Below are 27,758 nucleotides of genomic sequence, written 5' to 3' on the forward strand. Positions count from 1 at the left end.
TGAAATTTAGTTGCATTATTATCCGTATTCACAAATTCCGTTAAAATTTGACCTTGTAACGAATATTCATACAGTATGTATTTAATATTATAAAATACACAACGCTTGAAATTTAGTTGCATTATTATTCGTACTCACAAATTCTGTTAAAATTTGACCTTGTAACGAATATTCATACAGTATTTATGTAATATTATAAAATACACAACGCTTGAAATTTAGTTGCATTATTATCCGTATTCACAAATTCTGTTAAAATTTGACCTTGTAACGAATATTATCCGTTGTTATCATAGTATCCATTGAATCAATCAATGAAAATCACATGTTACATGTTATAATTAAACTAAGCCTTATTAAACATATGATTGTAATTATTTACACTAAACAGACTAGATATTTTTTAAGATAATCCTAATTTATTTTAATAAATAAAATAGACGTAGTATTATTTGTTATTTTCCTAATGAATTTCAAAGTATATAAGATCAGAGATTTTCAAAATTTTTCGGTAAAAAAAGGCTAAATGCTTGCTACATACGGACGAGATAAAATATTGCATATCTGTCGTTTTTTGTATGGTGAAAAGTGCCACGTAGGTCCTTACATTAGTTGATTATGAGGGGTTTGGGGTAGTTTAAGTGTGGTATAAGGTGCTATTTCAAATTCACCTATGCCTTTAGCGAGATAGCGAGTGTTTTCGCCAAATTTTCTCTCATGAATTACAGGAAATTATAGTAACTTCAAACATAAAGAGTAAATCGGCTCACGAGTAGGTATTGGTGATAATACTTATAAAGTTGAAGCCTAAGTAGGTCCATGATAAGCGGTGTTGCATAAGCCAAACGTAAATATAGAGTGACTTGGGCGTTAGGTATACATTAGCAAAGCTTGTGCCTTAGCGATCGCCAAAATACACAAACCTTAAAATATGTGAATTTTCTAATTGCAGTAGAAATTTACTATTTTATTCATAAATTATACAAAACTATCATTAATTGTCTATAATTAATTAATAATTTATATTTACATCTAGATGTGTTATGATAATATATATATGTAAAAAAGAGAAAAACTAACAATAAAAACAAGTGTCTAAAATTCAACAATTTCAACAAAACGGCGTTTTTACCCAAAATAATACAGTAATAAATAATATTAGGTTGATAAATCATACATTTATTTAAATTAATTATGTAGTTCGACGATATATATATATATATATATATATATATATATATATATATATACATATTTATATAAACAGTAGGACCCCCTAAAACGTTGAGATAGACACTGCGTTATCGGAGGGAAAGTTGTAAGGGTTTGAAGTTTTGAATCATATTTTTTACATCGTAACTAGCGGAAATGACTGAAATGGGTCAGTTAAAATTGAAAAACAATTTTAAACCATAAACTCCCTATAACGTTTCCTCCGAGAATGCGGTACCTATCTCAACGTTATGGGGGGTTTATTGTTTATTTACAATACAATACATTGATATAATACACTTATTAATTAGCAAATATATCGAATTTTAATATGAATCATTTATACTCTATGTGCCTTTGGAAATTTTGTAGGTTACTATATACATAATCTAAGTAAAAACCGTAAGTAATCATATGAACGTGTACTATAGAAGAGGTTTAAAAGCAACATTACGATTTGTTCTCACTTAAATGCAATACAATTGATAAGTTCTCTTTTTAATGAAATACAACGAAATTGTTCTCACTTTATTGCAATACTTATGTAAAAGTTTTCATTTTAATACAGTACAATTGTTTAGTCCTCTTTTTAACATAATTAGATGGAGCATGACTCTTTTAATTTCAAAAGAATATTTTTTTTTCACTTTGTTGCAATATAATGGATTTGTCCTCTTTTTATGCTATCAAATGGATTAGTTTTCATCTTAATGCAGTGGGTACAATTGATAAGTCCTCTCTTTAATGTAATACAATGGACTAGGACTCATTTTAATGTAAAATAATGAAATAGATCTCATTTTATTGCAATTTAATGGACCGGTTCGCTTTTTAATGTAATGCAATGAATTAAGTCTCATTATAATGTAATATAATAAACTAAGTCTTATTTGAATGTAATAAAATGGAATAGTTATCATTTTATTGCAACAAAATGGATCTGTCCTCTATTTAATGTAATCCAATGAATTAGTTCTCACTTTAGTGCAGTACAATTGATTAGTTCTCTCAATAATGAAACACAATAGATTAATTTACTATAGATATCTCATGCAAATGATTCGTTCTGAGACAGCTAAGTTAGTATTATTTCTCAAAATAATATATCAATATGATCGACAAAGTTAATGCTTTAAATATTCAAAACAGCTACGTTAACTTTAAAAAATCTCACAATCCAGTTATGAATATGTACCTTTATATATATTTATATTAATATTATTATTTACAATTTATGTGTGAACTTTTGACTTCAAGATAAGGTGCTGTCCTCCGCTCATGAGCAAGTGTTCTTGGGCCCTGATCCTCAAAGCTTCTATGCTATTCTTCCTGGTCTCTTCACCAGAGTCCTGAAGAGGCGGAGACCGGCTTCCATCGTCGCTCCTGGGAGACCTCGGGCTCTTGGAGCTTCCTCTGGCATCGTCGGGTGTGGTGGACCTCGAAGGTCCAGGGATCTGACTCTGGACGTGCGGAAACCCTGGAAATCCAGGTATTTGAGGGAATCCAGAAGGCATAGGGATGCTGGCGCCCCCGGCTAGCATGTACTGGGAGAGCAACGCGTGGAAGGAGGGCACTGAGAACTGCGGGGGTCCCTTGGCATCTTGGTGCGACCAGGGGAGGGCTAGGCCAGGGTTAGGGTGGAGACCTGCGAACATGTGGGGGAAGCCGAGGCCTGGCCAGAACGGATCTGCAGATACTTGAGGCATTGATAGCTGAGCGTGGAGAGCGAAGTCGGGAACACCTGTGGACAAGAAAAAATACTAAATTAATTAATTAATTGACGGATGTTAGAGGTCAAGATAAAATATGGAACAAAGGCAGAATAAAGGAATGGGTAAATGATCAAGAGTTAATTTTATGAAAAATGTAAAATGTTTATATTCTTATTTTTTTCTCCTTTTTGTGTCTATATTAGGTTAAAATCGTTAAAAACAGTAAAAATGTTTTAAAAAAGACTTGGTGGGTCTCTTCAAAAAATAAGTTCTAAATATGTATAAATTGTGATTTAAATAAATGTATACAAATAAAAAAAATATAAAAAAACGTTTGCCCACGCACGGGGCATGCCTTTGTGGGATGTTTTTTTTAAAAATAATATAAGATAATATTTTTGTATTTGTGATTATTATTACTTTATCATGACATGAGTGACTAAATTACTGAACACGTGATTTAAGAAGAAAATTTGATTATTATCACACTTTTATTTACATTTTGATATTTCAAGAAAGATGAAGAAAAATACGATATATGTAATTAAAATATAACTTTGTTTTAAAATAACTATAAATACTTTCTTATAACTTGTTGGTGATTGAAAATTATGTGGAACGCATCGAAACACGTGTCGCAATAGATTTTAAGAAATAGTGTTATTCACCAAGTAAAACTTATATTTAAAAAAAAAAACATGTATAATTTATATTTGAAGCACTAACTTTGTGATTTTCCATTTTATAATTAAAATGTAACTTTGTTTTAAAATCACTATAAATATTTTAAAATATCTTAATAATAATGTCTACCGGTTTCGAAGCAAACTAATGCTAAAACACTATCTATTTAACAAAATTATTTTTTTGGACGTTAGGCAAAAGAGCTTGGGTAGATCTCAAGTGGCTTTATTTTTTGGGTTGATTAGCAGTTACAGCCAAAAGGGATCAGTAAATTATAAGAATATGATAGTCTGGATTAAATTTCGTTTTGAAAAATTGTTTAATTTAAATAATGTTTAATTGAATTTAAAAATTGTTTGATTAATAATTGTTTAATTTGATTTGATTTCTTTCCAGGGAATTCTTGTTTTTCTATTCTGTACAAATTGCAAATTTATTTTTCGTGAGTCATTCCGTTTATCATAGATATACAAAACAGATACAATCGTTTAATTATACAGGTAATAAAAAAAATGTTTTTATTTTTATTTCTTCATTAACAACAGCCATTTTTCCCCGTCCAACCCCCTGAACATAAAGGGTGGTATGCACACGATCACATTAGAGCCTTCGTGTGGTGTTATCTGTGTGCGATAAATTTATCATCGACGATTTTTGTAATCAAACGTAATTGACTTAAAACACACAAGGAAAAAGGATCTACACATTTTCTTTTTATAATTTATTATTTTTTGTTGTTTTACACCTAATTAACTTCACTGAATTTTTTTTTAATTTAAAACTTGTAAAATACCACTTTTTGAGTTTTATTTCATTACACACGACTCTTTATTTATTCTCATATAAGATATTTGAATAATTATAATTGAAATGTATCTTTGTTTTAAAATCACAATAATTATAATGATTTTAAAACAAAGTCACATTTTAATTAGAAAATGGAAAATCACAAAGTTAGTGCTTCATATATAAATTATATTTACATATTTTTTATTGATATTTTAATATAGATGACGAAGTCTGTTTGAGGTGGGAATATGGAAATCCAGGCAATTATATTTTAACCAGTTTTTTCATTCACTATACTTTCTGTGTTTTCAAATTTTTACAAATTAATAAAATACAAATACAAATAAAAAAAAAAAAAACATGAAAAATTAAGTTCATCATTTAGACCAGCCATTTCATTCGCCTAGTTTTGGCATTTTCAAACGAATGCCATAACTAGGACATCTACAACATTTTGAGTGTGTCCAAATACTTGTTCACAAAATCTGGATTGTCTCCAATTACAGGAGTTATTTTCATATTATTTTTTGACATCTTATAAAAGATGAAGAAGAACATGGAAGTCTGGACATTTACGGGGCTGACGACCGTCTTAGGCTGGTTTAGGTGATCACTTTACACACGTGTAACATTCACCAATTCTACCCATTATTGACAACCACACTACTCAAATTCTTGAAAGTTCTTTATATTTGAACCAATTTAGAAACTTTGTGCTTGAATCACTAGAACTTCACTAGAGACATCTATTGGTGAGATGTAAAGAAACCAGCCTAATCGGTCGTCAGCCCCTTGTCCAGACTTCCATATTCTTCTTCATCTTTGATAAGATGTCAAAAAATAACTAGGACATCGTTTGAAAATGTCATAACTAGGTGAAAAAATTGTCACAAAATTGATTTTTATGTGTTTTTTTAAACAGTAAAATACAACTTTGTAGACTAAAAAAATCTGTGCTTGATTTAAAAATTAATACATAAATTAAAATGGAGTTATACAAATCAAACGCCAAATCAATAAATAATACTTTTAATATACAAAATAAAACAACAATTATTCGCGATATTGCCCTATTGAGTTTTTTTTGCAGTTGCGACACTATGGTGGCTAGCGTGCGATGCAATGTTTGTGTTTGGTTGGGAATAAATCAAGTATTACAAATGGTCTGAAAGTGCAACATGATTTCTAATTGCTGCAGAACTATGCGAGCGATCATCGCTATATCGCTATATCTGACTGATTGATCAACCCGCTTTAATAATACAACTTTGCCATAAATGCAACAGATCCGGAATCAAAGAAAAATTTAATAAAAAAAAATTAAAAAAAACACTATAAGTCATCTATGTAGTATGGATAACATTTTGAGTGTGTCCAAATACTTGTTCACAAAATCTGGATTATCTCCAATTACAGGAGTTATTTTCATATTATTTTTTGACATTAAATTAAATGTCAAAAAATAATATGAAAATAACTCCTGTAATTGGAGATAATCCAGATTTTGTGAACAAGTATTTGGACACACTCAAAATGTTGTAAATAAATTATCTGGTCAAATTATAAGCTTAATAATAAAAATGAAAATGGTATTTTCTGGCGTTTCTCATGTGTGTGATTATAATCCGGGATTCGGATCTCACATACTAATATAAGAGTTTCTGCTTAATAAAAAAGCTTCTTTACATCTCACCAATAGATGTCTCTAGTGAAGTTCTAGTGATTCAAGAACAAAGTTTCTAAATTGGTTCATATATATAGAACTTCGAAGAATTTGAGTAGTGTGGTTGTCAATAATGGGTAGAATTGGTGAATGTTACACGTGTGTAAAGTGATCACTCAAACCAGCCTATGACGGTCGTAAGCCCCGTAAATGCCCAGACTTCCATATTCTTCTTCATCTTTGATGAAATGTCAAAAAATAATAGTATGGATAACATTAACGTTGATATTTTAAAATATATTTGGATAGCAATGAATGTTCCCTCTCGGCAATTATGGAGGCATAACACAATTTCTCTCCCAGTAGGTATATAACAATAATATGGCATGATTATTTTATTAAAATTAAACATTTGAATATACCACTTTATCAAGTTTTAGGTGACTGCGATAAAAAATATACTGGCCAAACTGCGAGAAGTCAAAGAATTAGAATAAGAGAACATCGCCTTGGACTAACAAGTAATTATTTTTCGGAATTTGCAAATCATATCATGGAAACTAACCACTCATTTGATTCTCATACACTTAAATTATTACACTCTGTTACAAATAAAGGTCAAGTCATTAATAATTTAGAAAATTTAGAAATACATAAAAATTTTAATTCAGATAAAATAATAATTAATAATATACTGTTTCAAAATACGTCACCATTAACATCAATGTTTCCTTTTACAAAAAATCTTGTTCCTTAACCCCCCTCCCTATATTTATTAACCCATATATACACCTAAATATATTTTTGTTCGTTAGTTTTAATTTGTAACAGAAGATGAAAACATCTGTCGTTTTCGAAACTAGTCGTAAATAAAAACAAAACTCGATAAAGTGGTATATTCAAGTGTTTAATTTTAATAAAATATCTACTACTACTACTACTACCATCACACCGTTTCCCCGCAGGGGTAGGCAGAGAGGATGGAACGCCACACTCTTCTGTCCTGACATACACTCCTAGCCTCCTTCACATCCATACATCTAGTCATACATGCCCTCCGATTACGCAGACTTTTGACACCGCCAGATTTTAGGTTCTGATTGATCTGATCGTGCCAAGTCTTTTTCGGTCGTCCACGTTCTGTTTTCCCTCTCACATTTAATAAAATATCAATATATAAAATCAATATATAAATAATATGGCACACATTAACTCCATTTCTAGGATGCTAAGGTTGTATAATAATTTAGAAAATACTGATAATGTCACCATCGGCATATTTAATGATGGCACGGAGAAATACAAGAGGACTATTACCAGATTGGTGAAATCAATTTGAAATTGATTTCACCAATCTGGTGGAGTCTTGAATTTTGTACCTTATGTAGCGTAGTTTAATTTCACTTTTAATTTTTACTTGTAATTTTTATTTTTCTTACTTCATTACTTTTAATTGTTATTACCCTTTTTTACAACCAAATTTTTATTCTGTATATATGTGTTTAACCTGCACCTTTATATGTTTCTGTAAGCTTGTTGTGTTCTCATCTAATTGATGAAAAACATTCAAACAATTTTATAGCAGTTATTTTTTGACATCTCATCAAAGATGAAGAAGAATATGGAAGTCTGGGCATTTACGGGGCTGACGACCGTCATAGGCTGGTTTAAGTGATCACTTTACACACGTGTAACATTCACCAATTCTACCCATTATTGACAACCACACTACTCAAATTCTTGGAAGTTCTATATATATGAACCAATTTAGAAACCTTGTTCATGAATCACTAGAATTTCACTAGAGACATCTATTGGTAAGATGTAAAGAAGCTTTTTATTAAGCAGAAACTCTTATATTAGCCTTCTTATATCTTATATAGCCGAGCGTGCTGACCATTACACTTCGGAGGCGGACAAAAATCATCTTAAATAAACCTCTTAATTTTTTTTGAGATCATTAAAAACTTAGATATGAATAAAGAAGCCTTCCATAGGATTAGGGTGGTGTCGTGTCGAGTAAGAATAAAGCGGGAATCCCTTATATTATTAATATTGTGTCATGTTTTTCCGAGGAGCGTCCCTAATGACATGTAAGTCATCCCTCGGTCCGATCGAGAGATAATTTAATCGCAAAATCAATAGAACTAACGATTCGATGTTGTTTTTCATCATTGGAAAATAAGGGTGATTGTAAAAGCAAGTTTATTATATATACAGGGTGTTTAAATGTACAACAGACTATAATGAAGAGCATGTTAGTTAAATAGACAGTCCTGGTTCCAACCCTAATGTATGGATGTGAAGCAGGGAGTTGGATAAAGAAGGACAAAGTTTAAAATTTTCATTTTCAAACCCTTATCCACACCCCGATGGTGCATAGGGCACTGCATCATATTAACGCAGTGTTATCGTGATCGCTAACATATGAAGGAAAGGTGATCAGCCCTCCGCTTCCGGTACCAGTCCAAGGTAATATTGAATAAATATAATAGTGGAAAAATCACTTATATTTATTTGACGCCCCTGGGAATCGAATCCGGGACCTCCAGTACGGTAGCCGAGCGTGCTGACTATTACACTACGGAGGCGGACAAAGTATTTTAAATGTATCTTAATTTGATAAGTATCATCAAGGGATGTAAAACAATGTTCTATAATATAATAAAACACATTTTTTTGATATCTCAACATAGAGGAAGAAGAATATGGAAGTCTAGCCATTTACGGTGCTTACGACTGGTGGGCTTGGTTGGCCCTTCATTGGATGACTTCTTACATTTTAAATAATAAAACAAAATCCTTAATATCTTACTCTAAACATTAGAGGAAAAATAAATAAAATAATAATGAAATACTTTTATCAAAGAAAATTCAAAGAAAATACTTATGTATTAAATTTGCAACAACATGTAATTGTAATCCTTATGAGATATTTATATATGTTTTAATACTAATTTTTGGCTATGTGACAAATTTGATACACTATGCAGCGAAGGGTTAAGTGATCACTTTACACACATCGCTCACTCCTTTCAAGAACGTCATAAATAAAAAATTGTCAATTTTCAGTTGTGCATGCATTCGGAATGCCCAGAAAATGTACTATATCCCAGCAAAAGAAGCATTTTATAAACTTAATATTTACCCGCTAAAGGGTAGAAAATGTTGTTTTTGTATTTTGAAGAAAGGGTATTGTTTAATTATTTTATATAATAATCTAAATATTTTTCAAATGCAGAAAAAACCTTCAGGTTTTACCTAAAAAGATTTGTTGCACAGTAAAAAGTTCAATAAGTGGCTTGATATTTATTTTTGATACATTGTGTTATATTTTTGAACTTTAAAAACTCAAGTTTTTTGATTTATGACGTTCTTGAAAGGAGTGAGCGACATGTAACATTCGCCAATTCAACCAATTATCGACGACCACCCTACTCAATTTTTGGAATTCCTAGATATATTGATCAAATTCGTTACACTGTACATGTGAGTCCACAACAGCTATCTATGTTAAAAGTGAGAAAGCTTTTTTAAAGCAAAGACTCTTTCTTTATATGTGCAAGGTTCGAATCTTGGATTAAATTCGCATACTTGAGAACCGCCAATAACCTGTAAACGACATCTATGTTATTTCAAAAAAGTATTAAATTTCTTCCAAGCGGAGATAATCCAGATTTGTGAACAAGTATTTAGACAAGTTCAAAACGATTTCAATAATAAAACACCATTTATTGGTATAAAAATGCCATAAAAGTAGTACACTGTTTGAAATTTAACCGATGTGTTTAAGTTTGGAAAAATACATGTGTAAATAAAAACATGTACGCGATCCTTATCTTTTAAAATGATAATGTGATTGTAATGACTATGGCGGGGGGATGAGGGATGAAAAGCAAAGGGGGTAGTAATTACTTTAAATAATGCATTGCGAATAGGTGGATAAAATATTCATTGAAAAAACGTAATCTAATCGTTATTACATAATATTTTAATTAAATAAAATTACAGGAATATTGATAATTTGTTGAATTTCCTTTTTTAAAGTAGTTTTTGTTCGATGTATGATAGATTTTCGAATGGTGATGTAAGGAAATAATGCAAGGCTGATATAAGCATTGTCGATATTTATTTATTAAAATCAGTATTCACCGGTTGTTTGTAATAGATAATTTCCATAATTATTAGGCGATTTAAAAAAACTTAGTATCTACATAGAATGATACAAATTATGAAAAAGCTTTGTGAAATTAGCTTGTATTTGACATTATCGAATTAAGAAATGTGTGTTGAGATGGTTTGGACACGTAGAATGAATGAGTGAGAAATGAACGGTAAAACAAATTTATGGGGTGAACGCAGTTAAAAAAGGAGCAGATTAAGACTGAGAATAACTTGGCATGATCAGGTATGTCAAATATTTGAAAGCGGTGGGTCAAGAGTCGGAATAATTGGCGGGTATGTATGAGGAGACGCATGAATGTAGAAAATGCAAATAAAAATTGTGCCCACGGCACGTGAAAACTCTGTGAGGACACATTATAATAAATTGTAAATTGTAAGTTATGTATGATGAAATAAATAAACATATAAATAAATAAACAAATAAATCAAATTAATATCGGAAATCCGTACATCATATTTAATGTCTAGCTTAATTTCAGTTATTCATACATATCTCGTTTTAATTACAAATTTAGGCGGCAACCAATCTCCAATTTCGCAAAACTGCTATAAGTGGACATCAATATCCAATTCCACTCTCCTCTAACACATTTAGGGGTGGATGGCTTCGGGCTAAATTCGCGAAACCAGGCTATTTTTCATATCAAACTCCATGCGATGAAAAAATAATTGAGTATTTCCGCCATGGTCGGGGAGATGGGCTTTCAAATGGGGTCCGTCGATGGCTCAAAAGTCGAAACCATGTTTTATCCATATTAATAATTGCTCCATCTCACAAAGGATTGGTTATTTTTATGTTTTATTAAAAAACGTAAAGGATTTTTTGCTTTGTGAAATCGCTCGAAAGAGATACCAAAATTAATGCAGTCTTTGAGGTACTCTATTGCTTTTTAATGAAATTATTATTTTTATTATTTAATTCACGAATGGATCATATCGAAAATTCAAAGCAAACAGGGACAAGTAACAAAAAACTATATATTTTTTTTACATTTTTGTTGACATCTCAACAAAGATGAATAAGAATATGGAAGTCTAGGCTTAATATTAGGCTTATAACCTGGCAAAGGCTGGTGAAGTGATACTTTATACACATGCAACATTCACCAATTCTACTGATAACTGACAACCACATTATCTACTCAAAATTTTGAAACTTCTAGGTATATTTATTGATTAAACTCGTATAAACTCACAACAACCATCTTTGTTGGGACGACGAAAGCTTTTATTAAGCAGAGACTCTTGTATTTGTATGGAAGATCCGAACCCCGGATTATATTTGCACACTGAGAACCGCATGAAAACATGATTTTCAATGCTTTATGTATGGACCATAGACATCAACAAATGGAGCCGCTAATATTTAGTAATGTTACCAATATTAAAATAATTCCATCGTTTCTGTGACGTCATTCATTACCAACATACGAAAACAACGTATTTACGAAGACGGATTTTCGAAAACAAAATGATGAATGAAAATATTGATTAAATCGGCTGTTATACACACAAAACGAGTCTTATACAATCCTCTGTAGGTTGAGTATGTTAAATTAGATATTCGTCCCGTCTGACAATGATCTATTTAAAATGATCGAGTTATTCAGAGCCATTATCCGTTTGTTTTTTTTTAACACCCAACTGGGTTATATTGATACAGGAAACACCCAAATCGTTATAATTTCAAGTCATTATCCGACGATTTTCGGATAAAGGCTATAATTATATCCGTTGATATTATTTCCATTAATAAAACAAGAATTACTACCGCTCTAATATTTTGTTTTTTTTTACTATGGTGTACTAATCGAATCGAAATTACCATTCGAATTGAATTTTAATGTGACAATTAAAAAGTGAAAACCATTTACCATATGTATAAGTGCTACATATACCGTCAGTGTGAATACCTGCCCACGTCTTTTATTTTTAAAGACCAGCATTCGTTTAGTCACATCTTAATGGTCTCTAAATCCTGGTAACATTTTACGAAAAGGTTTTTTTCTTAAAAAAAACGTTAATATCGGAAATAATTATATGGTTGAAAAAAAAGAGTTATTGAAAGGTAAGGAGTTCAAAAATATAAAAAAGATTTTTTTCATATATGTATATTGACATGTGACCTCTCCGGTGGAATGAATTCTGTATTGGAAAATATCCCTTTAACACTAGCAAGTGCGTTAGTCGTCAAGTTGGCAAACCTGCGCGGCGCGCTGTCATAGTCTGTGCGCGCGATGTGTACTCGAGTTTTCAGATAAGATTTTCAATACTACTTTGAATCATGAATACTACTTTGAATATATTTTTAAATATTCTTTCATAAATTTTAAAACGGTTAAATTTTACAATATATGTTTAAATTTTTTAAATTTCTAATGTTTAAAATGTAAAATTCAAAATGTCTTTTTTGAAGTAAAAAACCTCTACTAAAAATAAAACAATGTGACACCATTCAATTCACCCATTTAGTTATTTTTTTCTTGGATATAAATATTAAATATCCATTAATATATCATTCCATAACAATCATTTATCATATCGCTCACTCCTTTCAAGAACGTCATAAATCAAAAATCGTCAATTTTCAGTTGTGCATGTTTTCGGAATGCCCAGAAAATATACTATATCCCAGCAAAAGAGGCAAATTTTTAACTTAATATTTACCCGCTACAGGGCAAAAAGTGTTGTTTTTGCATTTTGAAGGAAAGGTATTATTTAATTATTTTTTTAAATGTATTAAATATTTTTCAAATGGAGAAAAAACATTCAGGTTTTACCTAAAAAGATCTATTGTACAGTAAAAAGTTCAATAAGTGGCTTGATATTTATTTTTAATACATTGTATTATATTTTTAAACTTTAAAAACGATCTCCTGAAAAATCAAGTATTTTGATTTATGACGTTCTTGAAAGGAGTGAGTGATATGTTAAGTGCAGGTATGGATTATATATAATGTATTATATTGTAAATACAAAAAGACGCAAAAACAAAATCTACCATACTTGTATTTATGTACATTAATTTATTAGAAAATAGAGAATTAAGTTGTAATACCATTTTTAAATGGTATCACGTTTCGTAATGTTATTCAAAAAATATAAAATATATCCCTTAGGTAACAAAAAACATTAATGACTGGAATGAGTGCTAGAATGTTTATTAAAAACACACAATAAAGACCGTAAAACATATAATTTTCACTAAAAATATTGGAAAACGGAAAATTGAGTTGTAAAAACCTCCTTTCAATGTCGTTAAAATGTTAATTTTACGAAAAATTCTCATTAAAGGAATAGCGCTATCGGCATAGCATATAATTGGGTATTTTTTAAATGACGTATTATTTACAATATGTCACTTTTCTAAGTAGCCTAAATCTCTTTTTAATTGTAGGGGGTTGTTTTGTATCGACAGCGGTAATAAATAATCAAAAATATGAAATGAACGTCAAATAGGGGTTGATAGGGGGTGAGAACACTAAATTACGAACTAGGTTATATTCTAAGTAGAAAAAAAGTTCATTATGAATCGTTGAATAATAAAATACGGTATGGGAAAGACAGAAATGAAATGATACGATATATATTCGTATAAAAAGGGTCTTCTTCTTCAAACCCTTATCCATACCCCAATGGTGCATAGGACACTGCATCATATAAACGAAGTGTTATCTTGATCGTTGACACATGAAAGAAAGCTGATCAACCCTCCGCTTCAGGTTCTGTCCAGGGTAATATTGAACAAGTGTTATAGTGAAAAAATCACTTATATTTATTTTACCCCACCTGGGAATCGAACCCGGGACCTCTAGAACGATAGCCAAGCGTGCTGACCATTACACTACGGAGGCGGAATAAAAAAGTATGTATCAAAATTGAACTCCGCTGACATTTTTCTTTAAAAAAAAGGAATAATAACACGCGAAGCCTTTACTTTTAGAGGTTTGTCTTAGTAAATAAAAGCTTTCTTAATCCTACCATAGATGGCTGTTGTGAGCTTAATCTTGAAATGTCACGAGATTGATGATATATGTATGAGTTACAAAAAATTACAGTGTGATTTTTAATCGTGGGAATGGTGAATGTTGCAAGTGTGTAAAGTGATCACTTATCCAGCCTATGACGGTCATAAGCCCTGTAAATACCCAGATTTCCATACATATTTTAAAAAAGAATAACCCGCAAAGCCTTTTCATTTTAGAGGCTTGTCTGCAGGTAAGGTAGCAAGGAGAGAAAATATTAATATAAAAAAATCACATACAAATACATTATCAAATACATGACAAAAAGAACTGATCATTTTATATGATTGATATATTTTAAAGTTAAATTTCAAGAGCTTGAAGAACAAGATAATTTTTTTTGGACAGTTATAATTTTTCTAATCGATTTTAATTAAAAGATTCTCACCTTGATCCGGATGCATAAAAGCTGTATCTCTTCCCATAGCTTTCTCGCGTTTCCTCCATTTTGCTCTTCTGTTCTGGAACCAGACCTGGAGAAAGCCAAAAATAAGTATTACATAATGCATATGGTATTCGGCCCATTCACGGAACCTACGACGCGCATAATGGTCATTTAGTCTATTTATGATGAAAAACCAAAACCTACTGACTACAAATCAACTATCAAATATATGTATTTGTGCCAAATCAAATCAACTGTGTTTCTACAGACTGTCAAGTCTAATGGCATTGATGTGACGGAGCTATGATTTCGACAAGATGGCGCAACATGCCTTACGGCGGATGCCACCATAAGCTTATTGCGGGAAATTTGAGTTTGTTTATTTCTAAAAAAATCATCTTATTTAAATCAGAGCGCTTCTGGGTTTGAATACCACATTATCACAAATTCATGCCTTCTTTTAATAACGGATTGCTTAGCTGTACAAAAATCATACGAAAATGAAATATTTGTGTGTATAATAAGATCAAATGTTTTTTTTTAAAGTCTTAAAAAAAACTATGTAACCAATATGTTGGCCTAATTAATTCATATTTTAGGAGATGTTTTGATATTTTTTGGAAGTAATACGTTTTATAATTTTATCAATTATTTATTACTTATTTAATTATTTTGATTCTCATTATTATTTTTTTATATACAACGACAATTTTTTAAAAATATTTAATTAATTATATGTATTAAGGCTGTGTTGAGCCGAAATACTTGTATGTTAATACAATAAAGAGGTTTTTTTTATAAATTACTAGATTTTATACATCACAAGATACAATAACAATTTACATACAATAAAAAATATTGTTATTCATCATACACATAATTATAAATAATAATAATGTCGCTCTCTCCTTTTAAGAACGTCATAAATCAAAAAACTTGATTTTTCAGGAGAACGTTTTTCAAGTTTAAAAATATAAAAAAATGTATTTAAAAAAACATCAAGCCACTTACGGAACTTTTTACTGTGCAACAGATCTTTTTGGGTAAAACCTGATGGTTTTTTCTCCATTTAAAAAATATTAAGTTTATTTAAAAAAATAATTAAACAATACCTTTTCTTCAAATGCATAAACAACACTTTCTGCCCTGTAGTGGGTAAATATTAAGTTAAAAATATGCCGCTTTTGCTGGGATATAGTACATTTTCTGGGCATTCCGAAAACGTGTACAATTGAAAATGACGATTTTTGATTTATGACGTTCTTGAAAGGAGTGAGCGATGTGTCCTCACTTAGTTTCCCCGTGCCGAGGGCACATTTTATCATATTCATTTATAAAACTATAAGCAAGAAAATTGTTTATTACATGCAATCACACACGATGTGGCCAAATGCTGCATGATCTTTACAGATCTACCCACTCCATTATCTATTTATGAATAAGTCTTTAGTATTCAGTTTCGTTATTTAATGAGTTTGTAGCATATTGTACAATTTTATGGTACAATAATCAAAGTATTAATTTGTATCTAAAGTTGTTTTCGAGTCACGAAAAATAAATTTAAATTGGTAATTAATTGAACTTGTTTTCATGTATTAGTTTTCCAATCAATATTGTATCAAATTAAGCCCGAGGTTATAGAATATTGACATATTATCAATTAAGTATTAATAATTTCTGAATGTAAATTAACTATCAATAATATCATATTACAATCAACCAATCTTGGGTGACAATGTAGTTTAAATAATAACAAAAACTGAAGGCAAAATAAATATTCCTCGTGTGAGATCTTCGTTTGCCCAAAGACATTCAAATTTTATAGGCCCTAAAATTTATAATATGCTCCCACAAGAAATATTATGTTCAGTTGGAAATAAATTCAAAATGCACATAAAATAATGGCTCCTAAAAATTGGAAGTTCCCAGCTGGAGCAGCAAATAAAAGTTTGTGTGTGATTAATCTATGTGTCAGTGTTTTATAATTATATAATCCTATTTTCTAATTAAATAATATTACTCCTTTAGATTTTACTTTTCTTTTAGTTCAACTCTCTATTCGCTTTCATTTTATAATTATTATTTCATATTATTTCAGTCTTACCACTTTTATATTATCATTAAAAATAAATAAAGCTGTATTATAAAAAGTATAAGCATACCCTGCCTACCTCAGAACAGGTATCTCCAAATACCTAGTGAGGATAGACAGTGTCTAATAAAAAAAAAATAATAATAAATATATGTAAATATATAAATATGTATAACTTAAGTACAAAATTATATTAAATAATAAACGCTGTTCTGTAGCACTGAACCTGAATGATGCTTGTCAAGAAATACGCACAAAATTTCTAAAAAAATAATATATCTGAACGATTTAATTGATGAGAATATCTTAAAATAAATACAATACTAAATCAGCTTTAAAAAATCTTCTTTTCATTCAATATTTACACTGTCATTGATTGTGTTTCAATTGGTGATACTGATATTAATGGTTAAGTCCGCCTCCGTAGTGTAATGGTCAGCACGCTTGGCTACCATTCTGGAGGTCCCGGGTTCGATTCACAGGGGGGTCAAATAAATATTAGTGATTTTTTCACTGTAATGTTTATTCAATATAACCCTAGATTGGTATCTAAGGCGGAGGGCTGATCACCTTTTCTTTCATAGGTTGACGATCAAGATAACACTGCGTTTATATGACGCAGTGCCCTATGCACCATAGGGTGCGGATAAGGGTTTGAATGAATGAAAAAATGTAAGAAATACATACATCAGTGATTCGATATTTTTCAGATAGCGAAATAAAACAATGATAGCACATGACGTACATCCTGCTTGCATTATCCATAAAGTCATTAAAAATTTAAGGTAAATATAAAATAGATATTCATAAGTAGATAATGAAAGTGGGTAGATCTGATATAAATTGTATCATTCAACTGTGCCATATTTGGTTGTATAAAAAAATTCTTACAATACATTTTGTTGTACAAGTAAATATTTTAAAATATGCCCTAGGCACAGAAAAGCTCACTGAAGGCACATTATTGTAATTTTAAACATTATTTAAAAAAAAAATTACGTCCTAACGTAGTAAACAAATTAAAAAACATAATAGCAATTATATAAAATTAGACAGGTTTTTAAAAGTTATAATAAAATATTTATAGTAATTTTAGAAGTTATATTAAAATTATAGAAATAAGACTCAATTTGATAATTTTCAAAATAATGGAGTTAAGATGTTAAAACGATATATAATTCATCTGGCAAAATGATCCTCCATATAAAACTCATCCCACATGACTCCAGCCTCGTCACCGGATCCACTTCCGATTGGACTCCATTGTTGCGATCTACACACCCCTAATTAGAATTCCAGTCTACCCGTCGCCGTCGCACCCGCCGCCTTGCCCCATCTGCGTCCCTCTCGCGCCGACAAAAGATAGTGATGGGACGATCGCATCGGCACGAATGGTGGGACGCAGAAGGGCGGTATTCGTTTGAAGCGGCGATTTCGTGAGCGGTCGGACGCTTTTGATGAATCCATTGCAAGGGTGTAATTGGGGTGGTTAATTTCATTTGCGATTTATGCCAAAAGTGACTTTCTTTAAAATAACAATCAAATCGGGCAATGTGGATAAAAATTACAAAGAAAGATGAGGAAGAATATGGTATAGTAAGTCTGAATATTTACAGGGCCATTCAAAAATGCGTAATTGTTTTATTTTATTTATTATTTATTTGGCAGTCATCCAGTGATAGGATATTTCTGCCAAGATATTTCTATCAAGTATTATTTTTAATTTAAAAACAAAAAAAATATAGAAAATTATAATAACAATTTTTACAAAATTTCATAGTTTAAATACGTTTAGCTTTATCATTATTGAAATTATGCCACCAATTCTAGAATTAGGTTCAGAAAGAAGAGGTTCTACACCTAGCTTATTTTTCCCTACATTCTTATTTATTCACTTATTTTTCGTACACATAATTACACATTACAAAATGGAATAATGTGCCCTCACGGAATTTTCGCGTGCTGAGAACACATTTTACAAAAATTATTGATAAAACTTTATGAAAGAAAATGTTTTAGGATATGCAATTAAATATAATATGGCAATATTTTCAGATCTATCCACCTTCATTATCCATTTACGAATAGATCTTTTTTACGACCTGTCATAGACTGATTAAGTGATTACTTAACATACGTGCAACATTCATCATTCTACCCATGATTGACAACCACACTACTCAAATTCTTATATATATAATCCAATTTTGAAACATTGTACAAGAATCACTAAGATTTCACTAGAGACATCTATTTGTGAGATGAAAGAAGCCAGACTTCCATATTGTTCTTCATCTATGTTTTTTAACTAATTTAACACATAGAAGTTCACAACAGCCATATTTTTTGGATTGAGAATGCTTTTATTACGCAGAGACCTTTTTATTTGAATGTATCCAAGATCCGAACGGCAAAAAGTTAAATTAACTCCTAAAATTAAAAAAAAAACAAGATTTTTGAGCAAGTATTTAGACACACTCAAAATCACACTCACTTTAATACGATATGGCTGAATTATACGATCTACAATATTTTATATCTATCCAGTTCTATTATACATTTATGAATAACTCTTTTATACTTACTTAGGGTATTTAATGACTTTATGGATAATGCAAGCAGGTTGTACAACATGCACAGCAATAAAAATTCATTTGACTAAAATAACTACATACATGAGTTAATCTTTATTCAGAGTACCTGTCCTTCGAACTAATTATACGCGGAGTTCACCCATGTTTCGAATGGCTAGTGAGCACACTCATGTTTTAGCCAAGTTGACATTTTTAATTGCGGAAAATCTGTGTTGAAAAGTCGAATGCTGAGCATATTGTCCTCTCAGGATCTTTAAAAACTATGCTTCTCAGCATTGTATGTATGTCCCTACTAGAATCAACATCACACACACACACACACACACACATTCATTAATTCATTTGCTAGATCTACACTAAATATTTTGTACCAATCTTTATGTTTCTGTGGTTGACTATAATTGGCTTGTTTAATGTATATCTTTTAATTGTTTTGTTTCACATATGTTGCTGTTGTTAACCCAAATAAAAATTTGTATTATTCAAGTTTTTATCAGAAAATTTAATTTGAAAAATTATTTTAAAACATTTAAAAAATACGCAGATTTATTTGAACGCTCCTCGTTAGCTAATTGCATGTATTGTTAGCAAGTTGACAGACAGAGTGAAAGATAATTGTCATAAAAGACTTCAATGTACAATTCAAAGAGGAGGAAGTGAAAAGGAAGGCGACACAATTAATTTGATCCAATTAAGCTTTTATTTCTTTCAACAGATTTTATCGCAGTTTAGTCAAAGTTTAATTTCAATATAATTTAATCAAATAATTATATACCATTTTAACATCTTTACTCCAGTTTTTTAAATAATTTCAGACCTAAAAGTAATTCTTATAATTTAAATTAATAATTAATATAATTTTATTTAAATAATTAATAACATAATTTTTGATGATAATTTTTAATAAAAATGTAATTTATTTTATATAAATTTTAAAATAATTTCATACATAAAATATGTTATTTATCGAATACTGGGCCTTTTAAGGCGACAAATTTTCTTTGAACCTGGGTAAAATTAGCCTTTTTTGATTTGTTTAATTTTTTTTTAACACCGATTTTGGATAGAAAAAATATAATACATATTAATTGTGTTATATTTCCATACCACGAAGTTAACAATGTTTTTAATACACAAAATATATAATTTCATTTATAAAATTCGTTTAAAAAATGTTCAAGTACAATCTACCCTCTGAATGCAAACAGCCATATATGGTATCAAACGTTTTGATCAATATCACTAGTCTGTTTTTGGTTGGTTGGAATATATTCCTTTTTAGCAATAAGCCCGCCAATGTTCTCATTTATTTTCTGTACATGAAGTCTTAATAAATAAATAAATAAATTTCAAATATTCTTGTTCTTTTTAAACGTGAAAAAAAGCTACCGAGTTTAAAACAGTAATCTTTCATTTTGAAACTTGCATGCAAAGTTGAATATCACAAGAACTTAAATGCATTTCATAATTGAATTCACACATAAAATTGCACTAATTTACTTAAATGCCCTCGCCTCCCCTCGCCTCCCCTCCTTTCACCGACTGCGCACTAATGTGACGTAATCGGTCTAATTTCAACCGAATTGTTGCCATTTTACGGGCACAATGGGCTGTTTAATTGAATTTCCGTAATCGCCCCTAAACGGGTGACTAGCCGGCGGTTAACTGCCCGCTTAAACCCTAATCGGCGCTTAACTAATTGTGCAATTAGCACTAGTGGTGTAGTGCACGCTGACGGGGTACCAAGGAATGGTTAAACGGAGCTGGTAGCGGAAATAAAGGTTAATTTTACCCGGTTGAAGATGGCCCACTTCAGAAATGCACAATAAATTGATATTAATTTTCTTGTGAATATACTACTCTAGAAACTGCTGAAATGCGAATGCTCTCAGATCAGTGATCGCCATACGGTAACTCGTGAGCTACCGGAAGCTCCCCAAGGCTTTTTCGGTGGTTCGCGTAGGATATTACATTTTCCTAGTAATTTTTATTATTGACTTCCTAAAATAAATAAAAGATGTGCTAAATTTCAACAAAATGCTTAAAAGGTTGCCTTTAAAATTAATCTGAAGCTCTTATTTATTTAAACCAGTATAACTTAATCTTATAACTGTTTAAGTTTTTTATTATTATTTTTTTTTACTTTCCAACCAAAACACTTTCAAACTTTAAAGCTAAATTGTTCGAAATCTTATAAACCTAAAAAGGTAATTCTATTCCCTGTCCTTTCCTTTTCTTCTTTTCCTATCACTGCCATCTCCTTTTCTCTTTATCCCATCCTTGTCTCATGTTCTTCCTTTATATAGATCTCTATTATGCATAGTTGTGAAGAACTATAATTGGTACTCATAATTTAATTTTTTTTATTCTGATGTATCATATATTGTAACTGTTGTTCTTCTTTCCATTAAAATAAAATAAAATAAAAATAAATAAAATAAAATAAAACACAAATATTCCCCACCAAATTAAGTCTGCCTATTAATCTTCCTAACTTTTGCTATATTTTATTCTTACTGTTTACTTTTAACTCATTTAACATTTGTGAAATTGTGTAATTGGAATATTACAATTACCGGTTTTGTTTGTTATTCATTCTTGTAAATGTGTTTATGTTAATGTTCTGTTAAATTTCTAAATAAACAAAAAAAATGTTTTGTACAATAAGAGCCGATGATAAAAAAAACTATAAAAAGGGAATTTTTACAGGTAGCTAACCGGATAAGTTTGGTTTCTGAAAGTAGCTTACATCCTTATTGAGTTGACTGGCTTATATGGTCAGCTGGAGTGCCCCTTAGAAACAAAATAAAGAGTTAAAATAAAGAAGCCTGGCTGTAACAGGCATCAATATAGATGGAGGAAAGTAAATAGATGTGGTATGGGCAAATACCATCTCAATTGCCTTTCCATCCCAACTTATCGTCTTTGTAAACTGTCAGCTCTCCTCTTCCTCAGGTTGTAGGTCTTTCTACCATGGACAACATTATCCAGGCCATGCCTTCAAATCTTGTTAGCTTTCTGCAGCATCCATGTATTATTTGTTCGTCCTCTAGATGTCTTTCGAGGAAGATCCACGGCTATGCCTGGTTCACAATATGATCAGGATCTCTGCGTTCCATACCGTTATGTTTCCATACCATTTAAATTGCCTTTCTTCTAGCTTACTTTGATGGCTGTTACATCCAGGCTTCCACGAATGCATAAATTTATTTTGTCTCTACGAGATAATCTAGCTGACCATCTAAGCATTCGCATTTCAGCAGTTTCTAGTTGCCTAGAGTAGGTGTTATACATCGTTCAGCATTTATGAAATCATAAGATGAATAATTTTCCTATAGGTATTGACGTATGAGGAAATATATAGTGTCCTATGTTACTTTTGATGCCTGTTACATCCAGGCTTCCACGAATGCATAAATTTATTTTGTCTCTAAGAGGTACTCCAGCTGTCCATCTAAGCATTCGCATTTCAGCAGTTTCTAGTTGCTTAGAGTAGGTGTTATACATCGTCCAGCATTTATCGAATCATAATATGAATAATTTTCCTATATTATTGACGTATGAGGAAATAAATAGTGCCCTATGTTATTACGCAGTGACATTTTAAGGTTGAATTTATTTTAACGATTTCAGATCTATAGCAAATTGGATATATGGCGATATCGGATGGCGATTGAGTGAACTGCTTCCGGTACATTTGCATATGAAAACCAGAACAGAATAACCCCCCCTGCAGTAATACGTGTAGATATTCATGCGCAGTAATCAAGTTGACTGTTAACAAAGCCTTATAATTTTAATAAAATAAAAACGTAAACTTTTTCACAATTCTGAAAAAAATCAGGAATAATTTGAGCTTTGGGCTAGAAGTTAGTTAAAACAAATCTTAATTTTAAATTATTTCTCAGTGAATTTTTTAAAAAGATGGCTTATCAAATATCCTATCTATTTTCCGTAGAGGTAGGCATAGAGAATATAACGCAACACCACTTAATCTTTGATTACAATATTTGCCTTGTATATATTTCAGGATGTCATCACACATCGCTCACTCTTTTCAAGAACGTCAAAATTCAAAAATCGTAAATTTTTAGTTGCGCATGTTTTCGGAATGCCCAGAAAATGTACTATATCTCAGCAAAAGTGGCATATTTTTAACTGAATATTTCCCCGCTACAGGGCAGAAAATGTTGTTTTTGCATTTTGATGAAAAGGTATTGTTCAATTATTTCTTTTAAATATACTAAATATTTTTCAAATGGAGATGAAACCTTTATGTTTTACCTAAAAAGATCTGTTGCATAGTAAAAAGCTCAATAAGTGGCTTGATATTTATTTTTAATACATTGTGTTATATTTTTAAACTTTAAAAACGTTCTCCTGAAAAATCAAGTTTTTTGATTTATGACGTTCTTGAAAGGAGTGAGCGACATATCCACCGATTTTTCTGACTCCTGGCTTGACGACTTTGAAAAAAAGGTCTTTTCTTTTTAAAATATATTTTTTCTGTTTTATTTAGTACCTCGAATGTAATGTAATATTATGAAATGAAGATTTTCAAAACATTACATACATAAGTCATATATATATATATATATATATATATATATATATATATATATATATATATATATATATATATATATATATATATATATATATATATATATATATATATATATATATATATATATATATATATATATATATATATATATATATATAATATTCCCGATGAGTAATTTCTATTTCTCATTTTGAGACATGGGATTAAGGTTAACAAGAATGGAACACAAATAATAAAGTTACAAAAAAGTTTTTAAAAAATAACTAAAACTAATACATGGTAAAATATAAAAACAATAAATAGGTATATTAAATAGGCATAAGAAGCATATTTAAAAGAAATAAATGAGAAAAATATAAGATAAGAAGCATATTTAAAATAAACAAATGAGAAAATATAAAAAACACAAGGTAAAAACAAAATAAGAAAATATGAGTTATCATTACATATATATCTTTCCACAATGAATTTTTTCATGAATGTTCAAGTTTTTCAAGTTCAAATGTGAAATAAAGATAATTTTCAGAAACCGTAATTTCCTTTTCACTCTCATTTTTCTGAAAACCCTGAGTAATCCAAACGATTCCTCAATCCGAATGACTTTCTGCACGATTTGCGTTCGGATTACCGACTTTAATGTATTAAAAATGCCATGAATGAGTCAACTTTGGCATTATGAGCGGCGATTCGCAACATTTTTTTATGACGTCATAGCCGTCAAAGTGCTGTACAGTAGTAACGTGCAGGAAATGCTCTTTCAAGTTGATAAGCGCTACTTAGACTAGGGAGAATCAGAGCTTAATTTTCAAAATAACTACCCTTGCAAGGGAGTACCTTCTAGGGAAGTTAAAGGGTGGCTAATTTATATTATCACATATTTAAAAAAATATATATCTCGTAGCTGGTTCAATTCTCGCTGTTTCAAATGTTCTTTTTTAATTTTTAATTTTTTCACAATATAACATAGATGAAGATGAATATGTTTATAACCAGGCAATCTCCATGGATCTTCCTCGAAAGACATCTAGAGTAAGACTAAAAATTCATGGAAGCTGCAAAAAGATAACATGATTCGAAGGCATGGCCTAGGTCACGTTGTCCATGACAGAAGGACCTACATACATCCTGAGAACTAGGATGGAGATAGGAAGCTCACCATAGCCATTTATGATTCGTTTCTTGAATGTTTTTTGCGGAAACTTTGTAACAAATTTTATACGACTTAATAAAAATAAAACTATTTTAAAAAATATAAAAGAAAAATAAATTTTTGTGTTTTTATTTGTGTCCAAATCAAACCACAAAATATGGATTATCTCCAATTACAGGAGCTTTTTTTGACATCTCATCAAAGATGGGTCGTCAGCCCCGTAAATGCCCAGACTTCCATATTCTTCTTCATCTTTGATGAGATTTCAAAAAATAATACGATGGATTTGACATGACATGCACAAAAGAAGAAATTACAAATTATATAATACCTGAACTCTTGCTTCACTGAGGTCCAATCGCATAGCCAGTTCTTCCCTTGTAAACACATCAGGGTATTGTGTCTTCTCAAAGGCTCTCTCGAGCTGGTGAAGCTGGTACGTGGTGAAGGTCGTTCTGGACCTCCTCACCTTCCGAGGCCTGTCTCCGTGGTCTGTGAGCTCAGACAAGAGCGGCAGGTCTTCGGGGCAGTTCATCCCGTCGTCTGTGGGGTCCAGCTCTGCGTCGGATGCTGTGCTTCCAGTCTCAGCTTTGGATAAGTGGTTTGCATCTAAAAAAAACATTTTATACATTTGAAAATCTCGTCATTGAAAATACTCTTATAACTAGCAGCATTAAGGCAAAAACTTCTTTAATATTACAAGGCAACAAGTTCCTTTAAAATGGAACAACTGTCCAAATGCAGCATTAAAAATAAATGATTTAGGTTGAAATTTTACATTTTATTATTATTTACTATATTTAATTAATGTTTTGCTTGGTAAATATCACTATTTCTTAAAATCCACTGTGACACGTGTTTCGATGCATTTTGCATCATTTTCAAACACCACAGTAGATTTTAAGAAATAGTGGTACTTACTAAATAAAACATTAATTAAAAATGGATAGATTTGACCACAAAGTGACCGCCGAATCAATTAATGAAATTATTTATTATCTCAGATTTTTCACCCTATAAAATAAATTCAAGTGGTAAAAAACAAGTGTTTTTTCTTTTACACTTTTACTATTCTATGATTTGAGGCTAAACAGTTTTCCTAATGGACGAAAAATCCCTATTTTATCAGGAGTTAAATTATCTTATCCTGGTGTTCCTTATTCTGTCTCGTAGATTCTTGCCAGATACGTATGTAAGTATATTTTAGTATTCAATTCATGTATTAATTGTTAAATTAAGCACAGATTTATGAGTCCACAAAGTTGTATTTTATTTCTTAAACGTTTTTCGCAGATACTTTGTGGCACATTTTAATAACTTTATAAAGTGGCGACTTTTTACGGAGTGTGTGTCAAGTTTTTGGTAAGGGAATGTAATTAATTATGAGTATTTTAATGTTTTAGAATTTAATAAACCCTGATGATAACAAGGTTCTTGTTGAAACCGGTAGGTTCAAGTGTACTAATAATAAAAAAGTGGTTTAAACAAAGTTGTTTAATTTTATAAAGTTTGTATTTTATTGTTAAAAAAACACTTTAAAATTAATATTGTGACAATTGTTTCGCCTAGTTATGGCATTTTCAAACGAATGTTTCAATTTCCAAACAATCATTCGTTTGAAAATGCCATGACTTGCCATAATTGTCATAATATTATTTTTTGTGTTTTTGAATAATAAAATACAACTTAGTAGACGCAAAAAATCTGTGCTTGATTTAACAATAAATACATAAATTAAAATGGAATTCTCTATATGCGTATCATAAAATGTATTGTAAATTTTTTCTTAAATGTTTTCCGCAAATACTTCGTGTTAATTTTATTAAATAAATAAAATTAATTAACTTTGTTTTCACCACTTTTCTTTTATAAATACAATTTAACCTACCGGTTTCAACAAGAATCTTGTCATCATAAGGGTCTATTTTAATTCAAAAACATTAAAATACTCTCATCAAAAACATCCACACACTCCGATAAAATCCTAAATGTTAAACCGGTAGCTTAAATTGTATTAATAAAAAAGTGATGAAAACAAAGTTAATTAATTTTATAAAAACTTTATATTGTATTTGTCCGCCTCCGTAGTGTAATGGTCAGCATGCTCGCCTACCGTTCTGGAGGTCCCGGGTTCGATTCCCAGGGGGGTTTAATAAATATAAGTGATTTTTTCACTCTAATATTTATTCTATACTACACTGGACTGGTACCTGAAGTGGAGGGCTGATCACCTTTCTTTCATGTGTAATCGATCGAGATAACACTGCGTTCATATGAAGCAGTGCCCTATGCACCATTGGGGTGCGGTAAGGGATTTATTTATATTATTATTATATTGTAAATTGTTACGTGTACGTATGTTGTGTTACATTGTGTTTGTATAATATGTTTCGAATTAGGTACAAAGAATGAACAGATTAAATTGTTGCAAATAGAAACATACAAACATGATTTTTTTCGATGGTAACAGATTATGAAATAACGCAATTCTCACAGACATCCCCATCAAATTAAAATATACACGGGCCATTTAAAAACATATGCAATCCGATTATACCGGTATCAAAACTTATACTGAGGATTACTCATCGTTTTACAGTTAATCCCTTTTTTATTCCCATTGTGTAATTTCGCTGAATGAGCTCAATAAAAGCTCATGACATGTCATGTTTGTGTAAGGGATGGTCTTTTAGCTAAGGG

At 30.6% G+C, this 27,758-nt stretch overlaps 1 protein-coding gene across 1 annotated transcript in view; it reads right to left on the reverse strand.

The window, feature by feature from the left end:
* Window positions 1–2,361: 2,361 nt before the first annotated feature.
* Window positions 2,362–27,758, reverse strand: part of hbn (aristaless related homeobox homeobrain) — a 35,722-nt gene continuing 10,325 nt past the window's right edge. The window contains exons 2-4 of the mRNA XM_088263329.1: window positions 25,390–25,667; window positions 14,659–14,743; window positions 2,362–2,953 (exon numbers count right to left, since the gene is read on the reverse strand). Coding sequence (XP_088119455.1) covers window positions 2,445–2,953; window positions 14,659–14,743; window positions 25,390–25,667 — 872 coding nt within the window. The 3' untranslated portion in view covers window positions 2,362–2,444. The remainder of the gene's footprint in view (window positions 2,954–14,658; window positions 14,744–25,389; window positions 25,668–27,758) is intronic.

The sequence above is a fragment of the Brachycentrus maculatus genome, unplaced genomic scaffold (genome assembly GCF_059751285.1).
Source record: "Brachycentrus maculatus isolate JH-2025_06_01 unplaced genomic scaffold, ASM5975128v1 h1tg000198l, whole genome shotgun sequence".
Classification (NCBI taxonomy): domain Eukaryota; kingdom Metazoa; phylum Arthropoda; class Insecta; order Trichoptera; family Brachycentridae; genus Brachycentrus; species Brachycentrus maculatus.